This window comes from Branchiostoma belcheri, unplaced genomic scaffold (assembly GCF_001625305.1).
Source record: "Branchiostoma belcheri isolate BF01 breed outbred unplaced genomic scaffold, Haploidv18h27 scaffold16, whole genome shotgun sequence".
NCBI lineage: Eukaryota > Metazoa > Chordata > Leptocardii > Amphioxiformes > Branchiostomatidae > Branchiostoma > Branchiostoma belcheri.
The window spans coordinates 3462556-3482038 of record NW_017803046.1 but is presented as its reverse complement, the minus strand read 5'-3'; the positions used below and the strand labels follow the sequence as shown (position 1 = coordinate 3482038).

Below are 19483 nucleotides of genomic sequence, written 5' to 3'. Positions count from 1 at the left end.
AGCATTTGTAAGGTTATGATTATGCGAGACCTCATGACATGGCCTTTTCTCTGCAGTTTCATGGCCAGGTACTGGCTTTCACGTACAGACTAACAAAAGATTTATCTTACCAAAGCACTTGAAAGGCTTTGCCGCACGCAACTCTCTTTCCTCATTTTATGAGCTGAAAATGCTTTGGATCTGCGAATAAAAATTTGATTTTATGCAATATAGGATGTCACTTCAGTTACCAAATTGAATTTTAAGTAAGTACAGACTATACTGGTTTTGTCTCTTTTGTGAAATTTTATGAATTTTGTGGCTGTGATGTGAAGATTACAAACACCTTTGCCTGAAGCATATGAGCGGAGAAAATGAGAAAGTTGAATTACCACGCTCCTTTAGGCTGGTCCTCCAAATGAAGCCTTCCTATTACATGTGACCCCAATTTCAGCAACCGAGATAAAAGGTTCTCTCTGGAACGAACATTGAGTGTTATCTATGTATCACATCCAAGCGCTGTTTGCAAATTACCCTGATCCAAATAGTGAAGTGAGAACCTGGAATGAACAGTTTGAATTGTTAGGAAGGCTGTCGAGTGCCATTCAGGAAAGATCTTGATTAAATCTGAGTAGCACTAACTTCAATCAGCAGAATGGCTGGAAAAATCCAGGCAGATCAGATAGAAGGAAAAGGGATGGATTAATCAGTTTTATGTAAATTGTCAGACAAACTTTGTCTTTTGAATGCTGACGAATTTCTGTTCACAAGAAATACATTCTACACTTCATATTTGGTAGCTTTCCATGTGACAAATACTTGTTTGATACAATTTCAGTCAAGTTCAAATCAAAGACATGCAGACTTGTACACATTCAGGAAACTATTAGTATTACACCTGTCCAGTTTTTCTGGTTGACTTTGAATTTAGCACCAAATCTATTGGTTACACAAATAGGCAGCAGGGAGAAGGTCAAACCCCATGTCAGCTCCCCATGTTCATGAAGGCGAAGGAATGAATCAGTGACGCCATAACTGGTGCATGTGACTTCATGCAACAACGTCATGCTGCCATTTTGTAAGTCGTATTTCAAGCTGACTTACAGTATCAGGATCAAGTCATGACCTACTTGCTCGTAAAATGGAAGAGGAAGTTGATAAAACATGATGATAAAACTTTATTGGTAATTTTATGTACTATGTTCACAGATAATTATTACACGCAGCATATATGTAATGTGCTCAGTAGGTATTTCAAGAGCAGTTTTGTAGAACTGAAGGATAAAAATTAAAATCAAGGTCTTTCCAAGAATCACTTTGGTGCAATTCAGCCATTTCCTGTCATAAGTAGTGCTATTGATGTTTTACTGGTGTTACAGCTGCTGTTGAGCCACTGGTCCCAAAGCGTTCTCTTAAAATTTTATGGTTATCTTCCCCGCTTGCTGCTCAGGCCAGTTTTATCACGTTCCCTGTCTGCGATCACTTGACCCAGTGTAGGCCAAGTGGCAGGAGGTTGTTTTGGGTTTTCTTCTTGCCTCGCAGGGGTTTGGTCATTGTCAAGCAAAGGGTCGAGGTCGTGTCATGGCCAAACAACTCCTGTGTGTGTCAAGGATGAAGTCTTTTCCATAATAGCACTCTTTGTACAACTGCTTAAAAACATATTGGAGATTAGACACCACAATGTCGATGTGATCCCGAAAGTCTTTAATATGCGCATTCATATTCTGACCTTGGTGGAAACGTGGGTGTCAGTCTGGTGGCTCTGTTTCGAGGTCAATGTTATGTAAGTAGGCCAACGTTAGGGGAGAACCACTGCGGATCCAGAGAGAGAGGAGGCTGACAGACTGACTAGTCGGTGTTGGGAAATGGCTGCTTCACTGCTGCTGCAGGGTAAGGATTCTGTGGAGCAGCTCAGTTTCCCTCGCATGAAACACTGTCAGACTACCTCATCCAAGAGTCAGGTGTACATGATTCAGCTGTGGAGTAAGGAAAGGTGGAGTATGGAGGAAAACGAGGCAGGTAAGTACATGTACATGGCTCCATCTTCAGTGTATCACGGGAAAGCAGAATGTTGTGTAGAGAAATACTTTGGGAATTTTTTCAAGGTACATGACAGTGACTTGCCAGGCTTAGTTTGGTTCTTGGTCATGCTTGGAGAAATTAGATGCTTAAAAGTGTGATCAGTTTACCAGTAGCTAGTTTTCAGTTGAATGATGTTGTTTGTCAGACTGTAAAAACAAATGTGTCAAAATGTACAGAAAGGTTTAACGGAAAGGTGAGTTTCATGTGTTTTGTTTGCTTATAATCTTTACAGACATCATGTGAACAGAACAAGATCAAGGTTGTGTATCGGAAGTGTGTTCTAAACTTACATTCCTCTGAAACATCAGCGGGCGGTTTCATTCCAATTTCAAGGAGAAATAAATTTTTGTAACTGAAGACCGGATCTGTGTCGGTGGTCTTCCCCAGTCGCCAGGGGCCTGACATAACAATCCGGTAGCATATCATCTCAGTTAATCCTTCCGAAATTCAGGCTAATTCTGGAGGATATCACTCTTATCTGGCTGACCCCATTTCTGCTGGATTGTTTAGAATAATTGATTTCATTACCATGTAGATCGGCTGCCAGTTGATTACCCCTGGTCAAGGAGATGAACTTCCTCAGGCCCTGTACAGGCTGTAGTTGTAAATTCGGTCCACCTAAAGTCTATCGGGTATCAAATCTAAATTTTTGTCATCACCTCAAGACAGAGAAGACATCTGAAGTAAAATGACCGGCAGGATAAGGTTCTTAGTTCCAACTATTTGCAATTTGATAACATAGAAAAGAATGGATGAGTTTCTAGAAAAAAGAGGGTGATTATGTTAACAGCTGTGTTTGGCAGCAAGTTGAAAGGGAGTTGTGAAGAGGTAATTGAATATGATATATGCCATGATGTTGTGGCATTAAGCCATGTGCGTCAGTAATGGTGCCACTGATTCCCACCAAACTAGGTCAATGACGTGTTCGCCATCGATTGACCTGCTTGAACCTGATATGTATTGATCCGAGTTACCATGGAGAAACCAGGGGCTCAGTAGGGACAAATGGGAATGTTGGGAGAATTAAGTCCTTGGGCGCTTTCATTTCCAAGGACTTACCAGGCAACTGCCTGTTTTTGCCCCCTAAACCAATCGGTCAAATCTGGAGGGTAGAGTGCAATGGGAACAGCACCTACTGGGAACTGTATAAAACTGGGACAATACAGATTTACATCACTGGTGTCATGTTTCTCAAACAATAAATCTAGATATCAGCATTGCATGTTTCAGTTTGGGTTATTGGAAAAACAACTGGCAAATTCACAGAGGTAAATCAAACGGAGCTAGGTTTGGAATGATAGTTATGTGGTGCAAATATAAAGTGAACTTCTCTGACCCAACTAAGGACAGCTGATCTTTCCATCACATTTTCTTGTTGGCTGTGTTAAGTTTCATTTCTATGCAATACGAAGGGCATTTATTATTCCAATTGAAAATCTGCATTTTTGTGAAATTTCTTACAGATGGCATAGTTTTCCTGAATGAAAAACTTCCATACACAGAAATTGATAACATGCAATGCAAAGTGTAAACACAACCCTCTAGCCTGTGTTTCACTTTTTCAGTTGGTACTGACTTTTGGTAATTATGTAATCTTCATTCGCTTTAGTAAATACTGTATTACTTGCAAAACAAAGGGTACTAAAATGTAGTAGAAATTTCTACTTCTCAGTAGAAATAGAAAATCTATGCATACACATAGCACCTGCGTATCACTTTCTAAGATCTTTGCAAGCTAGGGTTACTTAGTAGTCATTATCCACATACTTTGCCCCAGGCAATCTCCAACTTGTTCACTCGGCTAATTGTAAGAAATCAAAGATGAAAGAATGTTTAAAGTTAAACAGCAGGTATGTGTGCACAGAGAGAGTTGTATACTTTATTTGGCTGACAAACGTTCCCTTCTGAATTTGGTCTGTCCTAATGAGTAACCCTACTGGAAGACAAAGGAAGGATGAGCTATATAAAATATCCCAGATGGCGATGGTACGTTTAGGGTCAGGATCAAGCCTGGTGGAAGGAAACATGGCTGAGTCCCCCCCTGGTATTTAGGTCAGGCATCCGAGCGGCCTTATAAAGGAATCCCTCCCCTTGCCTTTCTACCTTTCTAGCAATGAACCAGACCGTCTTGCTTTATATAGCATAGATGCGGGAATAACATTACAAAGTCGTCACAGAGGTCAATTGTTGTATGTTTTCTGAAGGAAAATTCTGCATTTCTTTTCTTAGATTCGTCCCAAAGTTTTGTTATATGTATGAGGAAAGACGGAAAGTTTACGTCAGTCGTTTTGTTGACAACATTCGTCATGATGTCCAGGCTGTTTGTTATGGGTTCCAAACACAATGTACAAATGTACATAGTTGAAATTGTCTGCATTAAGACTCCCTCGACCCTCTAATCATGGCTTCTTTCCTTCCTTTTGTTCCATGACAGTCGGGTGGATAACTCCTTTTTTGTCCCACTTGAGCGGGAAAACCTGCCGGACAAGTCAAGTGTTATTGTCTGCAGGCCTGGCTGCAACAATACAAAACCTGGTCCATTTTCAGCTTCCCACCCTTTTACTGCTATCAGATGTCATGGTCATACCAGTTTGGAAGTCAGGGGTGCAAAAATAGAGGAAAGAACTAGGTCAGGTAAATTAATCAATGTGTCCCTCCTATTGATCATTTCCTAAGGTGCGCAAATGGCACCTGTTTTACAAACATCAATTCATGGCCGGAGAAATTTGATCGTTGACTCATTTACCCTTGCATATAGTCAGACAGGAAGAGGCTTAGGTTTTAAATCTACAGTTTACGATAACCCAATTTGCTGAAATGACTAAGTGTTCCCATGTACAACAATGTGTCGGCATGTTATGGTGTCATAACTTGAGCCTCCTACCAGAAAGCTTCCTCAATGTGAGCTTCTGTATAGGGTAGGTTGTATCTGTTTTGTTTCATTCGTTGAACTTATGGAATCATTAAGACATAAAAATATTTGACTACAACTAGAGCAGGGATGCAAGAGGGTCTTTTGAAAAAAAAGGGCGCCTTGCCTCCCCCGTTTGCGTCATGGTCAGGGCCATGGGTGTGGCGTTCACAGAGGAATCTAGGTCACGATCATTCATCAACTTGGGTTGGAAGGTGGAGGTGACAGAAAATGGGTAGGTGCACCCTTTCTTCTGCACAGCACAGGTTATTCTAGCTCCAAAATACACACCAAGGGTGGAAGTTTAGTGGGAAAATGTCACAGATTTAGTAGGATGTGTAGCAGTGTTGTACCCTTACTTCAGTTTAACGCCAGCTACGCATTTTCAGCTGCTGAGTCTGTTCATATACATGTTATGCATGATTTGATGTAGTGTGACAGCCAGGTACCACAGGCATTATAGTGCTCCCCTCCATTTTGTTAGGGAGCATTCGGCTGCAAAATGCAGACTGTTTAAACTACAGATGCTCATGAAAATGCATCTGTTCCTTTTCTGTCCTTGCGATTTGAAGGTCAAAGGCAGGCTATACATGTTTTTTATTTCCTTTCAACTGATTTCATTTCCATATATAGGAGCAGTGTTTTTCTCTGAAATAGGGCTGGTCAAACACACAATGTACTGTGTAGGTTTCTTTCTTTGGAAATGTACTATGAAACCACCAATTCATGTAGAATACGGGAGAGTGCAGTAGTAAGATTCATTTCCCTTTTGCGTACGTTGCGAGGCCATTACAGATTGCAGGTAGGCACCATGAATTTTATTACCATAACAGTGAGTAGCTTGCTGGGAGGGCCATAAATTCAGGGCTACGTCACTTGTGCATGGACTTGTCTGTCACATCATGGCTACCTTCTACCATAGGTATGCTAGGTTTGTGGGGTATAATCTATAGGATATTATTTACATACATCAATCTTTGGGGTGGTACAGAGACATGTACATGTTACTATGTTACATGGTCAGTCTCACGTTCTGATGTTTTTCGTGCACAACCCCAGGCCCAGATTGCACACATCAGGGATGTGAGATGGAATGGGTGGGGATTGTCCAGTAATGTTGTAGTGAAGGGGCGGCCAAATTCACTGCAGAGATTAATGTCAACTCTCAGTCCAATGTTGTTGATTTTTCAGTGTAAGAACTAGCACATTGAGACAGGCAGTGTGGTACTCTACGTGGTGTGAACTGGGAGCAAATTAAAAATTTCACAGTGATTATGTAGGCTAGTGGTTAGTGTAGATGGATTGAGGGAAGGATGCCTCACTGTCCCCTTCCAGGTCATGGGGTTTTATAAATAGCAGTAAAAGGGGTGAGAGGGTGGAGCTATTTGTGGTTGCTTGTGTGTGCTGCTAAATGTACCCTGAAACTGTAGCACCCATAACCCAGGATCATCGCTGGCCCACCAAGCTTTAATGAGCCTCTCAATGTTGAGTCCATAAAATACCGTTAACGACAACTTGTGAACGACACAGACCTGATCTGTGACTCCTCATACAGTAATTCAGCTTTTGTTGAGTGATTTGAATCACTGAGGCACCATAATTATCAAGAACAATGTGGTGATAAAAACATCATTTGTTTCTGTCAGGCTTAGTAGTATTCTCGTTTGCATACGAACAAAGATGACCAACAATCAAAACAAAATCGCTGAATGCTGCCAGGAATTTTATTATGGGACTTGATGGTTACTGTATCATGACTCAGGAGCCAGTGATGCTTCTGTATGTACAAGCACTCCCCTGTTTTTCCTCAGTGATGAGTGTGGTGGTCAGAAGTATGTAGGTCAACGTTATTTGGCTGTGCCTGTGCAGCAGCAGCTGTTATCTGCTGATACCGCTGCCCCTCGCCTGACAGATGGGACTTCTCAGGCAGGAAGATACAGGGGTCATTGCAAAGGTCAGAGTCTTCAAGTGGACAGAGCCTGGCAAGCAAAGAAGGGAGGATGAAAACATTTCATCAGATTCCATTTCAAAATCTTTTAATTCTGATCAGCACTACATGTACATACCAGTACATCAAGGTTCAAATTCATTATTATTTTCCTGAAATTTCAAGGTTGGTTCCTACAAAAAATGATAAAACCAGATTGAAATTACATGCTGTATATAATATAATAATTGTCATTTTCAAAAGTTAATTGTAGACTATTGGGATTGGTGTGGGGTGGAGAAGTATTCAATTAAAATCTAACTTAAGAATTTGACAATGACTGTAATGGATGTGGAAAAAAATGTGTCGTCAGCAGCAATATTAGTAAGTCGATTTCAGGATGCCTGATTATTGGATGGACAGGATCTACAAGGCTCTGACAGGAAGCCAGGTGACATTTCTAAACCCACGCCTGTATTTTCCCTGTCTTGAGTGATTTCCTGCACCACACAGTGTGGGTTAAAGTACCTGTTGCAAATACCATTTCCTGGATTCCCCAAACTCCTGGCACGAAGACATTACTTTACCTTTTTACTGTGACTCAGCATCCTGTTGTTCAACTATGTAAGTGCCTGCCCATGAAAAGTGTTTTTCATATACCAAAAAGAAGAAGTGTTCCTTCTTCCTGTTTTGACGGAACTGGACCTTTCTGAGAAAAATTTATAGCTCTCACCAAGGTGGTCCTCTAACCTCCTTGGTATTACAGGAGAAGCATTTACTGTGGGAAGTGAGACAAGAAGATTTCGAGTGGCCAAATACTTGAACCAAATACCAAGAAAAGGACTATTACTAGTATGTGTTTGTTTTTTTGGGTTATTGAATAGTGTGCAAAAAAATATGGATCTATTTGATCGTGATTGGGTACTGTATGGTTAAAACAGTAATTTCTAAGGCTCAGAACTTGACTCTGGTAAGGGGATGGAAGATCATTGTAGATTTGAGATTCCAGAGGCAAGCTAGCCATTCTAAATAGACAGACAGGGGCATACCACTGCTGAAACTGGGGAGTACAGCTGCAGTATAAAACATTTATTTTTCATTTCGAGTTTAATCATTAAAATGCATTCTTTTATGATACTTTTGGACCCTGTGATGTTTGTTCCCACTGAATTTACTGTTTCCAACAAGTCCAAGGGTCCTGTTGACATACTTGCAAGTAGGACAGAGACACAAAGCAGTGCTAAAGGACTGCTGGAGGCTTTGGCTCTTTGCCAACTGGTTATATGATAAGAGTCCTCTCATTCTGAGGTAAAATAATGAGCCTGAAGCATGTTCAGCTTTGTCCAGCTCAGTAATGTGTCCCATGTAATTGTAACCATAGTTCAGTATGCTCACTTAGATATTTACCTAGTGTTTATACTCAGGATGACTTTAACAATGATCATGGGTTTAAAAAAACACTGGAGGAAAAATCTAGATATGGTCAGAATTGTTACGGATCTACCTAAAGTTTACCAAGTCTCCATTTTTCTCATGGGCAAGTTTTGGCCTCGGTAACATTTACAGGTCATACTTGAACAGATACTTGGATGGATAAGATCCATTTCCTGTAAACCAGAAGCTATCAGGAGTGACATTTTTATAGCCAACTCCTCCAGAAACTTCTTACCCTACTTAACCTACTGGCTGTGTCCTTGGCAGACAGGATGACTGATCGCTCTTTAGCACGTAAAAGCCTCAAGCCATGATCTGTGCCAACATGGCCTTGAAAGCTAATAGCTGAAAATCATCCGGCCTTGGGTCCACGTGCCTTTCAAACTTGGCGCGCAGAGGTCACGAGACACGGGCTATTCCACGGGCGAAAGCGACCATCATTGCAACAAGATAAAATAGCTTGTAGCATGCTGTATATGGGCACTGTTTGGGAAAGAATAGGGCACTGTTTGTCTAGATTGTTTAACAGTAACTGTTGAGTTGGAAGGTCGGTCGGTGCTGAATGCCAGTGAATGTAACCTTGAACTCTGCTGCACGTTGGCTGCAATCCAAGTCTGCCATCAGTTCTCTCAGCTCCCATTAATTATATAAGCGCAGCATCAGTACATGAACTGTTGTACTGTACTACTGGCACACATGTCTTTTAAAGTGTGGCGCCCGCAGTCACGGGACCGGACGATTCCAATACAAGGGAAGGTATACACTTTGGAGTGTTGCGTACTATAGTCTACACTACACTAACTTCATCCTATAGTTTGATCTATACTGTTGCCCAGAATAGGACCTATCATTGATCCAATTTCGCTTGGAGCAATAAAGTAGCACAGATGTTCAGTTTATGTTCAGTTATAGTCCTCATTGTTTGTAGTTGTCATTTTTGGCGTCTAGTTGGCAGCCAGCCAGCCAGTATCTGCTGGCAGAACTTTGGAACTGTTCCAGCACAGGCGAAGTGTAGAATAGGGGTGGGGGGGCGTTGGACATTTAAAAACCATTTGGACATTGTTATACCTCAACCTGCTACTACTAAAGTACAAGCTGGTAGGTGTCAATTTGTCAGTGTAGACTTTGTTCATCATTTAGACTCTGCTACGTATGCCCCAAATTTTTCTCAGGACTCATTTCAAAACAAATCTTTTCTATCAAAGGTTAACAAAGGACACAGCATTGTTGTCAGCTTACATGTCAGGCTGGTGTCTTCTATTGTTTTGCTGCCTAGTTGCTTGCTTGCCCCTACTCATACATAGCACGGTGATCCCAGAAAATCTTCATTTGCAAAGCCTTGTAAATTTACTAGCATGTGTGTACTCAGGCGCCACCTATGTAACATCATGCAAACTGCAGATGTACACATGTATGACTATGAGACACGGCTTAGACTGGAACTACACATAGGATGACCCGAAGGGGAGACAAACCTTAAAGTTTTTATCAGCGGCTAGGGGAGTTCGTAAAAACTGTAATGACAAGGTCCATTAAAAGCCATGTTCTGTGTATACTGCCGGTGTAACTGCCCTTCGGCGTAACACTCCAAAGCGGCCTCTAACAGTGGGGAGGCTCTACTAAACTCAATTTGCAGTTGTAAAATAAAAATGGGCTGAGCCTTTAACCTCCTCTGTAGTAGGTGGCCTTTTGGGAGGAGGTTTATCCGTACCGCTTTTGTTGAGGGGATGATTTGCTCACATAAATGGAGATTTCAGAATGGATGCCTTTATGGCTCATGAGCACCATTTAGTGGTTTGTAATGGTACTGCATGTTCTTTCTAACACAGTAGCTAATGTTTTGACAAGGCTTGTAAATCTTTCATAGTAGAAAGGTCTTTATTCCCCTTTTTCAGTCTTGAACATGTAACAATTTAATTTTTTTCTTTTTCATGACATAATAATTCAGGATCTGTGCATTGTGCAAATCATTCCTGCACCAAGAGAACAATATTTTTTCTTGGGAATTACGTCAAATTTCACTCAAAGGAATGTGATGATTATAACTGAGTTTATTTGGCCCATGAGAGTGATACTTAACAAGGAGCAGAAGTTAATTGCATTCTCAAGGTTAATATTTAATGTACCTGAGCCATCAACATTATATTTTTGAAGCACTTGTGGTATCAGTACTTGATGTGTGGTTCATGTAGGGAAAGAACAGTTATTGATCAGATTTTTTTAAGGGTCAGTAAACTGATCTTGTATCTGATTGTGACACAGAGCAGCAAAAGAGTACATGTGGAAGCAAAGCAGGTGGCAATGAAATCATACAGATTCAAATGCATTTCGCCAAGTAGTACTGATAGGTCTGTGCACATTAGCCATCTTATTAAAATAAAACCATTATAAAATAGGACTTGCTTTTCATAGCTGTGTGCATTGCTTGCAGTTAGTGGTATGAAAATTTGGCTTGTGCTATATGTTCAGTTATCTTTTAAGTTCATTTAAATGCAATAGGGATAGATAATGCCAAGAAGCCATTCAGATTCTTTATGGTTCACCAACCTTGGCAGAATCATGTTGATGTACATGTAAATGTTTTTCCTAGGTTAATGACCCATCGCCGGAATCATATCCTGGTTGCTTTGTTTACATGTACATGCACATGTTACTATCCACCCCTGGTATACCCCACTAGCACAAGCTGATGCCCCCTAAAATAACTGTTATTTGAATACGCTAAAATAAAAACCAAGGGGAAAATTATACATATATGCATACTATGAAAAATATGACATGGTATTCTCTTACTGAAATTGTCTGGGGATGTGCTTGTGGTAATGATGGATTGGGATAAATTGTGGATGAAGAGGAGAAATCAAAATGAGTACCGGCCGATATTTCAGTCCGTTATTGACTGTGGTTGACCCTTGACTCTGATCTAATGTTTATTGATGCGCTGTTGTTTCGGGTCAAGGTGAATCACTTTCATTGCCAAGAGCATGGTAAGAATCGAGGGTTGGCGGTACGGCATGTTTATGTAGCATCTATTCTGGGGGCAATCATGGATGCTGAGGTAAGGAACAATGGTACGTCTCCTCGTGTGAACTTCATTCATACAACGGTTCTAAAAATTGTGCTTTGATAAACACCTTGTATTGGTCCACGATTATATAAGCTAGATAGTAAGAGTTACTTACAGAAGAACTGGGAATAATAACAATAACATGAACCATTCATAAGAGAGACAGAAATATCAATTGCAAAATGGTGTTTTATTGTGGGTCACAATATTTTTTGCCTCTATAAGGCTGGATGTTAACTTACTTTGAGGTTGAAATTTGTCTATTCTTAGATGGGATCTTCCTTTGTCCTCCCAGCATGGTTACAGGTGATTTGATACCTGTGTCTTCACTCAGCGTTCATGTTCACTCAGGAATGTTTATTTTGGGAGTGTCAAGGTTAGGGTGTGTGTGTACCTGGTAAATACGGCCAGCTGGCTTAGTCACAGGCTTAAATAACAATCTCAAGGGCAGGGTCGTATAAAATAATGGTCAACAGGACTGTGATGTTCTTGTACGATAACGCGGGCATGCCTACATCTATTGTACATAACATACAAGGCAGCCTATGATACACAAGTACTGGTATTGTACCACAAAAATCATTTACGTATGGGTACAAATACTGGTACTGTAGCCTAATAGACTTAAACGCAAGTATATTATAACTTAAAACTTGTTGTTCCTGCCATGAAATTTATCACAGGAAAAAGATGAAAACATTGTATAGGCATTGAAATCAGCACAATCTTTTATACAATATATCCTTATGAAAGCATGGGTTCCCTACATAAGATACCTGGTCTAAATAAATATTTATGTTTCTGTCATCATTGAAGACCACAGGGTGAAATGTCATCAGGACTTTGCCCAGGAAGGAAAAGATATCCTCATCATGTGAAAGGACATTCTTTACAGGCTTTGTGGGAGGTGCCACGGGCGCTTAATTCATCCTTGACGTAGGTCACACAGGAGATTATATTCCATGTTTCCGTTAGTGTTGGGCTGGAACAAAGGTGGCACAACCTGCCCCAGTGTCAAGGCCAGGTCATGTGTGCTGCTCAAATACAAAGGGTACACTTCACCTGTCAGAGCCCCATTCACGTGTCTCCTGGGAATTATGCGCAAGTGGAAAAAAACACCTTACTTGGCAGCTCAACTTGAAGCCAGAGTAAAGCAACTTGAAGCAAGGTTTACTCGGAAGAAAGAGGATGTTTGTGTTACCTGACCAGTTTCATGAATGAAATGTTTTACTTTATGGTAGCCTCATTTGAACTTAGACCCAGATCATAGTCTCATTTGAACTTAGACCCAGTGGTCAGTGGCTATGTGGTTGTAGATTTGTTGATACGCATAGCATAGTATATGTCGCAATACAGAGGTTACATAGTTGTCTTGCTAAGGTAGCAGTCAAATATTGAACAATACAGAATTTTACATGTTTTTGTTTCGTATTCCCACACGTCACACCCAATTTGTTTGTCAATGAATAATCATGGCTTTGTCTAAAAAAAAAACACAACAGGATAATCCATATGGAGTTAAAAGTCCATAAGAACAAAGGCATGTCATCAAAATTTGATTTTATGTTGATTAAGGCCAGGACCTGTTGAAACACCTTTGGTCTGAAAACACACAATGGCATTGAAATGGTGATGTGGCAGTGACCTTGTCGTCTTGTTCCCTTTCTTCACCACACTCATTCATGCAGAGCTCCCAGCTTCTGTGCAGGTATGCAGGGCGACTGCCAAACCATATGTCTGCTTCTTCCATAGGAAACAAGTTTTTCCATTGAAAACAAGAATTTGAATTAAGTTTCTTCCTTTCCAAGAACACAAATTACACTTCTTTGAATCGGTTTCTTCCTGATTGTAGTTTAGGGTAATATATTTATCTTGTTTTTGTTTAAATTTTGTGTCGTGTGTAAACAAAAGTATTAGGGCAACTTCATTTGTTTAACAAAAGAGCCGTGTAATTGACCTGACACCGAAGGTAGTGAAGTGAGAAGTCGCGCTATTGTCAAACAAACAAACCGCACACAGGGAATGGAGTTGCTTCGGCCCAAGTGCGAGTGTGCACCAACCTCACTGTCATGCCAGGGGCCCAACCCACAGGTGACCAACCACGCAGCTATTTGATACAAAAGCATGCGAGGTGGGCACAGTACATGGTACATTCTGTGAGACCAACCGAAGCAGGGTGGTAGACCAACCTAGTTTTCTTGCCTAGTCTGTTATGTAGAATACCACAACATGGCAGACCTAGACACCTCAACCCTCCCCGTGATTGTTGACTCCTTTTCTGCATATGACTTTCCAAACTTTGGGCTCTTCAAGTTTGGAGGTATGTATTTAGATAAGTTGTTTTTTTCAGGCCCGGTAGAATTTGTGTACGCATAAGCTGTAGTTCAGGTTTCTCTCGTGCAGGCTTAAGTACCACAATCTTAGTTATTGTGATGCATTTTGAAGGTAAATTATGTCTGCATTATTTAATTTCTTCGTAGACTAATTCAAAAATAGAAAGGCCTTTTCAACATGTCGGCTATCAACAATACCAGTTACTGTTGTATTTTGTGTTTTAGGGATAAAGCATATCACACTTATCACATGTTTCAGCTGAGATATACTGTGCATGTACATGTATTTGTAAAGGAAGAGGTATTTAAAGCAGGTTAAACTTGAAGTGCATGGTGTGTGTAGTAGCAGGATATTATTTGTCGTGCCACGAGTTGTCTTTTTGTCAGCATGTTTGCAAACTTGTCTTTGCACAATTAATCACTAACTTCAAGATAATACATCATACCGTACAGGATTATTTATTGCTACTTTGTATACATAAATTATCAACCTATTTTTTACAAGCTAGAAGGCTTGTATGTCATCCATAGTTGAAATGTCCTAGGAGTGTTACTTTTTCACTTGATAGTTTTAATATACCATAACTCCTTGCACTGTTTTGGTGAAAACAAGTTAGTGTTCCTGTTTGTGGTGAAAAACAGGATCTTACACTTTTAATAGAAAAAACAAGGGTAGTTGCTGTCTTGAATGTTGGAATATTTAATATATCGGTCGAAGTCATGTCTACGTACTTTAATACCTGGCCGCAGGCATGCGCCTCTGTGTACGTTCCCTCACAGTCACACACTGACATGCGCAAATCTGCGCACGGAGTCAAGACCGCACATGCGGTGTATGTACCTTACCCATGCTTATCACGTAGCTTTTGATCAGCACGTAACAACACAGGGCGGCCCCCTGTAACATTACTTAAGGGCACCATGACCCTGTGGGTAGGCTAACTTAAGAATTACAGTCACGTGTCTTGTACTGGGAATCAGGAAATTAACTGGGAAAAACTTGCGTAAAACAGTCATGACAGAAAACAATGGGAACAAATACAGAAAATGAAGTTGTGCTCTTGTGGGAAGTTACTTTAAGTCCAATTTCAACTCCATTTTGTAGTGCTCCCTTTCTTTCACAGTGGGCCTCCATTAAGTTACAATTCAGGTAGCGCTGCGGTGCACAATGTTATGTTTTGACTGTTGACAAAACCGGCAGAAAACCCTGAGTTCCGTGTGTACATCCTGTGCATGGGGATAATAAAATAAAGTACGCGTGTCATATGCCAATAATTCATGGTTGGAAAAAGTATGGAAGAAGAGTTCATCTGCAGAAAGAGGAAAAAATTATGGCGTTAACAAGAACATTTACTCTGTTCTCACGTATCCATACCTTATGATAGAGAAATAAAAAGCTGTTTTATTATACACTGTTGCTACAAATAACATGGAAATAGGTAGATAGCTTATGCATGCAGTATGAGTTGTTAACATGATAGAAAACTGTAAAATTTTTTCATGATAGTGAAACTAGAAATGAATAGATACCAAATCAACCCAATGCCTGGTTAAGCTGCGAAAGGTTTCACTCACTCACTCACTCACTCACTCACTCACTCACTCACTCACTCACTCACTCACTCACTCACTCACTCACTCACTCACTCACTCACTCACTCACTCACTCACTCACTCACTCACTCACTCACTCACTCACTCACTCACTCACTCACTCACTCACTCACTTCACAAAATGACTGTCCCAGTCATAGTAGCAGCTGAATGCATCTCCTGAGCATTGTAAGATATGGTTCACACAACATGCAAAACTATGGTTGCATCCTATATCCTTGAATGTCCTGTTGTAAAATATTGTGTTCTCTTTGTCCATCTACACCTCCATATGTGGTTATGCTGAGGATGGTTTGTGTCACTTAGCTGAATTCGTGCTTAGTCCAGTGTTCATTTATATATGAGAATAACTCGCGTTGCTCACCAAAAAAAAAATAACGCCGCCGCCCTACAAGTCTGCGAAGAAGGCTTACTTAGTCCAGTGTTCATTAGAATTTAGAGATACATGTAGGTATGCAGGAAAAGTAGTCCTGCTTTTTCAAGTATGCTAGTAATGGCTTGAAGTCAGGCATCAACAGCATGCCCAGACTGAAAAATTTAATGAAAAATTACATCTCTTTCTATTACTAGCAGTAGTGGTATTTAACTTATTTTTCTAAGAGCATTTCTCAGAATCCTCAATTTTATTTAATATGTAGGTTTCTTATGAACTGATTGTTAAACATCAAGAGTGGCCTAAGGACAAGGTTTTTCTTGTTACTTTGTTGAATATTGAAAAACGTTGATCTGTGTTACTTGTTGGTAACAGCTTTTTATAAGAAAACAACAGGCATTTGATGGGTGAAAATTAGAAAATCAGCCTCACCACCAATACTCACAGTAACGCCAAACTTACAGTTTTATTCAGAAAATCAGCCTTGCCGTATGAACAAGCTGAATAAAACTGATTTGTACAATCATGTGGTAAATAAGAATCAACAATTACATACAAAACAGAGCAAAACACAAGCAAAGCTGTACAGAATGCCTCAATATGGGCACTAGAGTAAATACGTCCTAGAACAGTCAAACTTGACTGAAAGTTTTCATCATTCAGAAGAAAAAAGAAATGAAATCAAGTGATGACACGAACAGCCTTCTTACTTCTGTGCTATTTCTTTGATCTGTCACTTCTTTTGTAGGGAAAACCAAACTGAAAATTGACACAAGCAACAAGACAAGTTCAAGATGCAGAAGTCCTCTTTAGAAAGAGGTAACTAACTGTGTAACAAGTTAACAACAGGGACATGTGGAGTCTTTCAATTTTGCCAAGTTAGTAAAATAATGCAAGCCGGGTGCAACAGCCCATCTCAATGGGCTATAGAGAAAGGTATCATGTTAGTAAACTCTATTATAAATGTAGAACCTGGGCCATACAGGAGAGTGCAAAGAGTTGTTTGTGAAGTGCAAAGAACAAGACTGTGTGAAATAAGTTTTAAATCGTTTTTTGTTTTGTCCTTTTCTACAGTCCCTGTCATGGACGGGAACTCATGGAACCTTCCAGTGACGCCTGACAGTAAGTCCCTCCAGTTGTCCATCAGGACCATTTTTTATTTCCTCTATCTAGTACTGTAGGCATTCTGTCAAAACATCTCAACAGGATATAGGAGAGAAATCCTGTTTGCACTGGTGTTGCTGTTTTTGATACAATAACATGTTGTTGGTTATTCGGGAAAGGGGATGTCAGCTCTGTAACCACCTGTTGAATATAGCAAATTCAGTATAGCCTGATGTTCTTTTTTTCTCTAGGGCTTTGACTGTACCATCCTGTACTGGATGATACAGTCAAACGGATAAATTGTTCTAAACAACATGAGTATTTATCAAAATACCACCAGGTTGAACTTTTCACAAGGAAATATTCACACATTTTTGCGAATCATATTTTTATCATAAGAACTGTCCCGACCTTGATCTTTTCCCAGCAAAATTGTGCTCTAACCTTTTGAAATTAATGAGAGGCAGGAATTGTTATAGCATGTATAACTGCCTTTCTTTTGCCCTTCGGCACAACGTACCAGTGTTAACGCTGTGAACTACAGATGAACCCAGAGGAAGGGATGGGTGAGGGTGGGTGGGAAGTTGTATATCTATCTGTCAGTAGCTGAAATTCAGTTTTTAACGTTATATTGTACATAGGGTATGTTCTGTATCACACCAACTTTGTATCGGTTTGTTGGGGACTTCAGAAGCCAAAGGATATTATTAAGAAGAATGCGGTAAAATCTAACAGGTGTTTGTAGAGGTATGGTATAAGTACCAAGTTGTATTGTGGCATAAAGATAAGATTAGATTTGGCTACCAATTTTCTGTGGAGGCATTCATTATAAAGATCAGGACTTCAAGGTCAGTATGATGGCACTTTCTTAATGTGAAATTAAAGATAAAATGTGTATCTTCTCATGAGAACTGGACTAAAAGGGAAGAAGTTCTGTGCCTCCCATAGTTCGTCTCTTCCATAAATGGGACAACCGTATATGACATTGAATAGATATCTTTACCTGGTCCCACCCTGTATTCTTTACAACATGTGCCTGTGTTCATGCTGCACTGAGCACAGAAGGGTGCAGGGGTCATCAGTAGATCTGGTTTGGCAAGTTTTTTGTACAAATCTTGACCCAAGGCATTGACTGCTGTCTCAGACTCTCAAAGAAAATGGGTGTAGTGTGCAGTGAGGAGATGTCTTTTTTTTTTAAACCAGCGATGCTCCTCAGGATTTAGATGCTAAAGTTCCTCGTGAGCAGTATAGAGTCAAAATCTACTACATTTTTGCGCCACATGATTCTGTTTTTTTTTTTGTTAAAGACCCATTTTCTGGCCAATTAAACATTTGTGAAGAGTGTGAATTGGCAGTTGAAGATATTTATGTGGTTCACGTGACTGGGCTCTAACTAAAGTCACTCAATATTTTGAAGCAAATTGAAAAGAAAATTGAATCTAAAAACTTATTTTTAGAATTGTTACAACCTCTCTGACATGAATCAGGGTCTCGGTATTGGTAGAATTGGATGTGTTAAAGAGACAGAGACATGAGGTGGGTGAGGCTACCTATTCATGCATCTGTATGAATTGTATGAAAAAATAATAGTATGTAGGTGAGAACCGCACGAAAAATGTACTTGTATGCAAACCAGTGTCACGTGACAAGACGTCACGTGAGTGGGATATCCAAGATCGCAACACCAGGGGGATTAGTCATTTTGTTGTTAAACAGGAATGGTGTGTAAGTCAACATATCATTAGCAAAAACACTAAGAAACATGTACTACCTTCTCACACTGCCTTAAAAATTTGTACGAATTTCATAAGGGCACCCCTGTAGATAGGGTGTACGTGCACTGCCACGTGTGCACGTGACTTATGCAGTACGTGCAATATGTCAAAATGACAATGTCTGACAGATCCTTGAAAGTGTTAATTTTCCAGACAACAGCCATTGTCAGTGTGCTATAGAGCAGAAAATTGTAAGCATTTAGCTTGAAATTAAAGGTTGATGCGAGGTTATGATAGTACAATGACCTACAATGGAAACCTTGTAAAACTTGGTAATATCTGCTAAGTAATTCTCCACTGATGCCTGCGGTTGATTGAATTCACAAGTACCAGTAATTATAAGGCTTTGTAGCAAAATCATGGGGATGTTTATGTTAACGTTGTGAACTTGGCATGCATAACTACAGTTGGACGAAATGTCACTGACATGATGTCACAAATAATTTTGCCTCAAACTGGTTCTTCATGTTACATTTGGCCATTCCAATTTGTACCCGTCCAACCCGAACGGGGGATTCAGGTGCATTCAGAGGCAATTTTTTTTACAGCCTCATTTTTACAGAGGTTGTTATTACATGTACCTGGAACTTTCATTTACCAAGTGTAACATGTAAATTTGCAACATGAATGCAGGTATTGTTGTAGTGATTACGTGCAGTCTATCACTACTAGTGTTGATATTAGAACTGTGATTGCTCTAGTTACATATGGAACCACGTGGCTTTTGAAATGCCGCGGCACGTTCACCATGGAACGCAGAGAACGTAAGGAAAGTATTTTACTTGGCATGCGCATTTCTTGGCAGGAGGCCATGTTGACTAAAACTTGTAGTCATTGGCCTTGGCTTCATGCATTTTTGCCCCCTCCCAGAATACTGCTGTGTA

General features: G+C 40.2%; 1 protein-coding gene across 10 annotated transcripts in view; it reads left to right on the top strand.

Moving 5' to 3' along the window:
* The window catches only part of LOC109465999 (nuclear receptor subfamily 6 group A member 1-like), a 91659-nt gene that overhangs the window by 57283 nt on the left and 14893 nt on the right, over positions 1-19483 (top strand). For 8 of the 10 annotated variants that reach the window (XM_019763507.1, XM_019763509.1, XM_019763508.1 and 5 more), the window contains one exon: positions 16795-16842. In XM_019763507.1, the coding sequence (XP_019619066.1) occupies positions 16795-16842 (48 nt within the window). Of the gene's footprint in view, positions 1-5136; positions 5208-13507; positions 13721-16794; positions 16843-19483 lie in introns of those variants that run through there. The other 2 variants (XM_019763516.1, XM_019763514.1) reach the window with 2 other exon arrangements.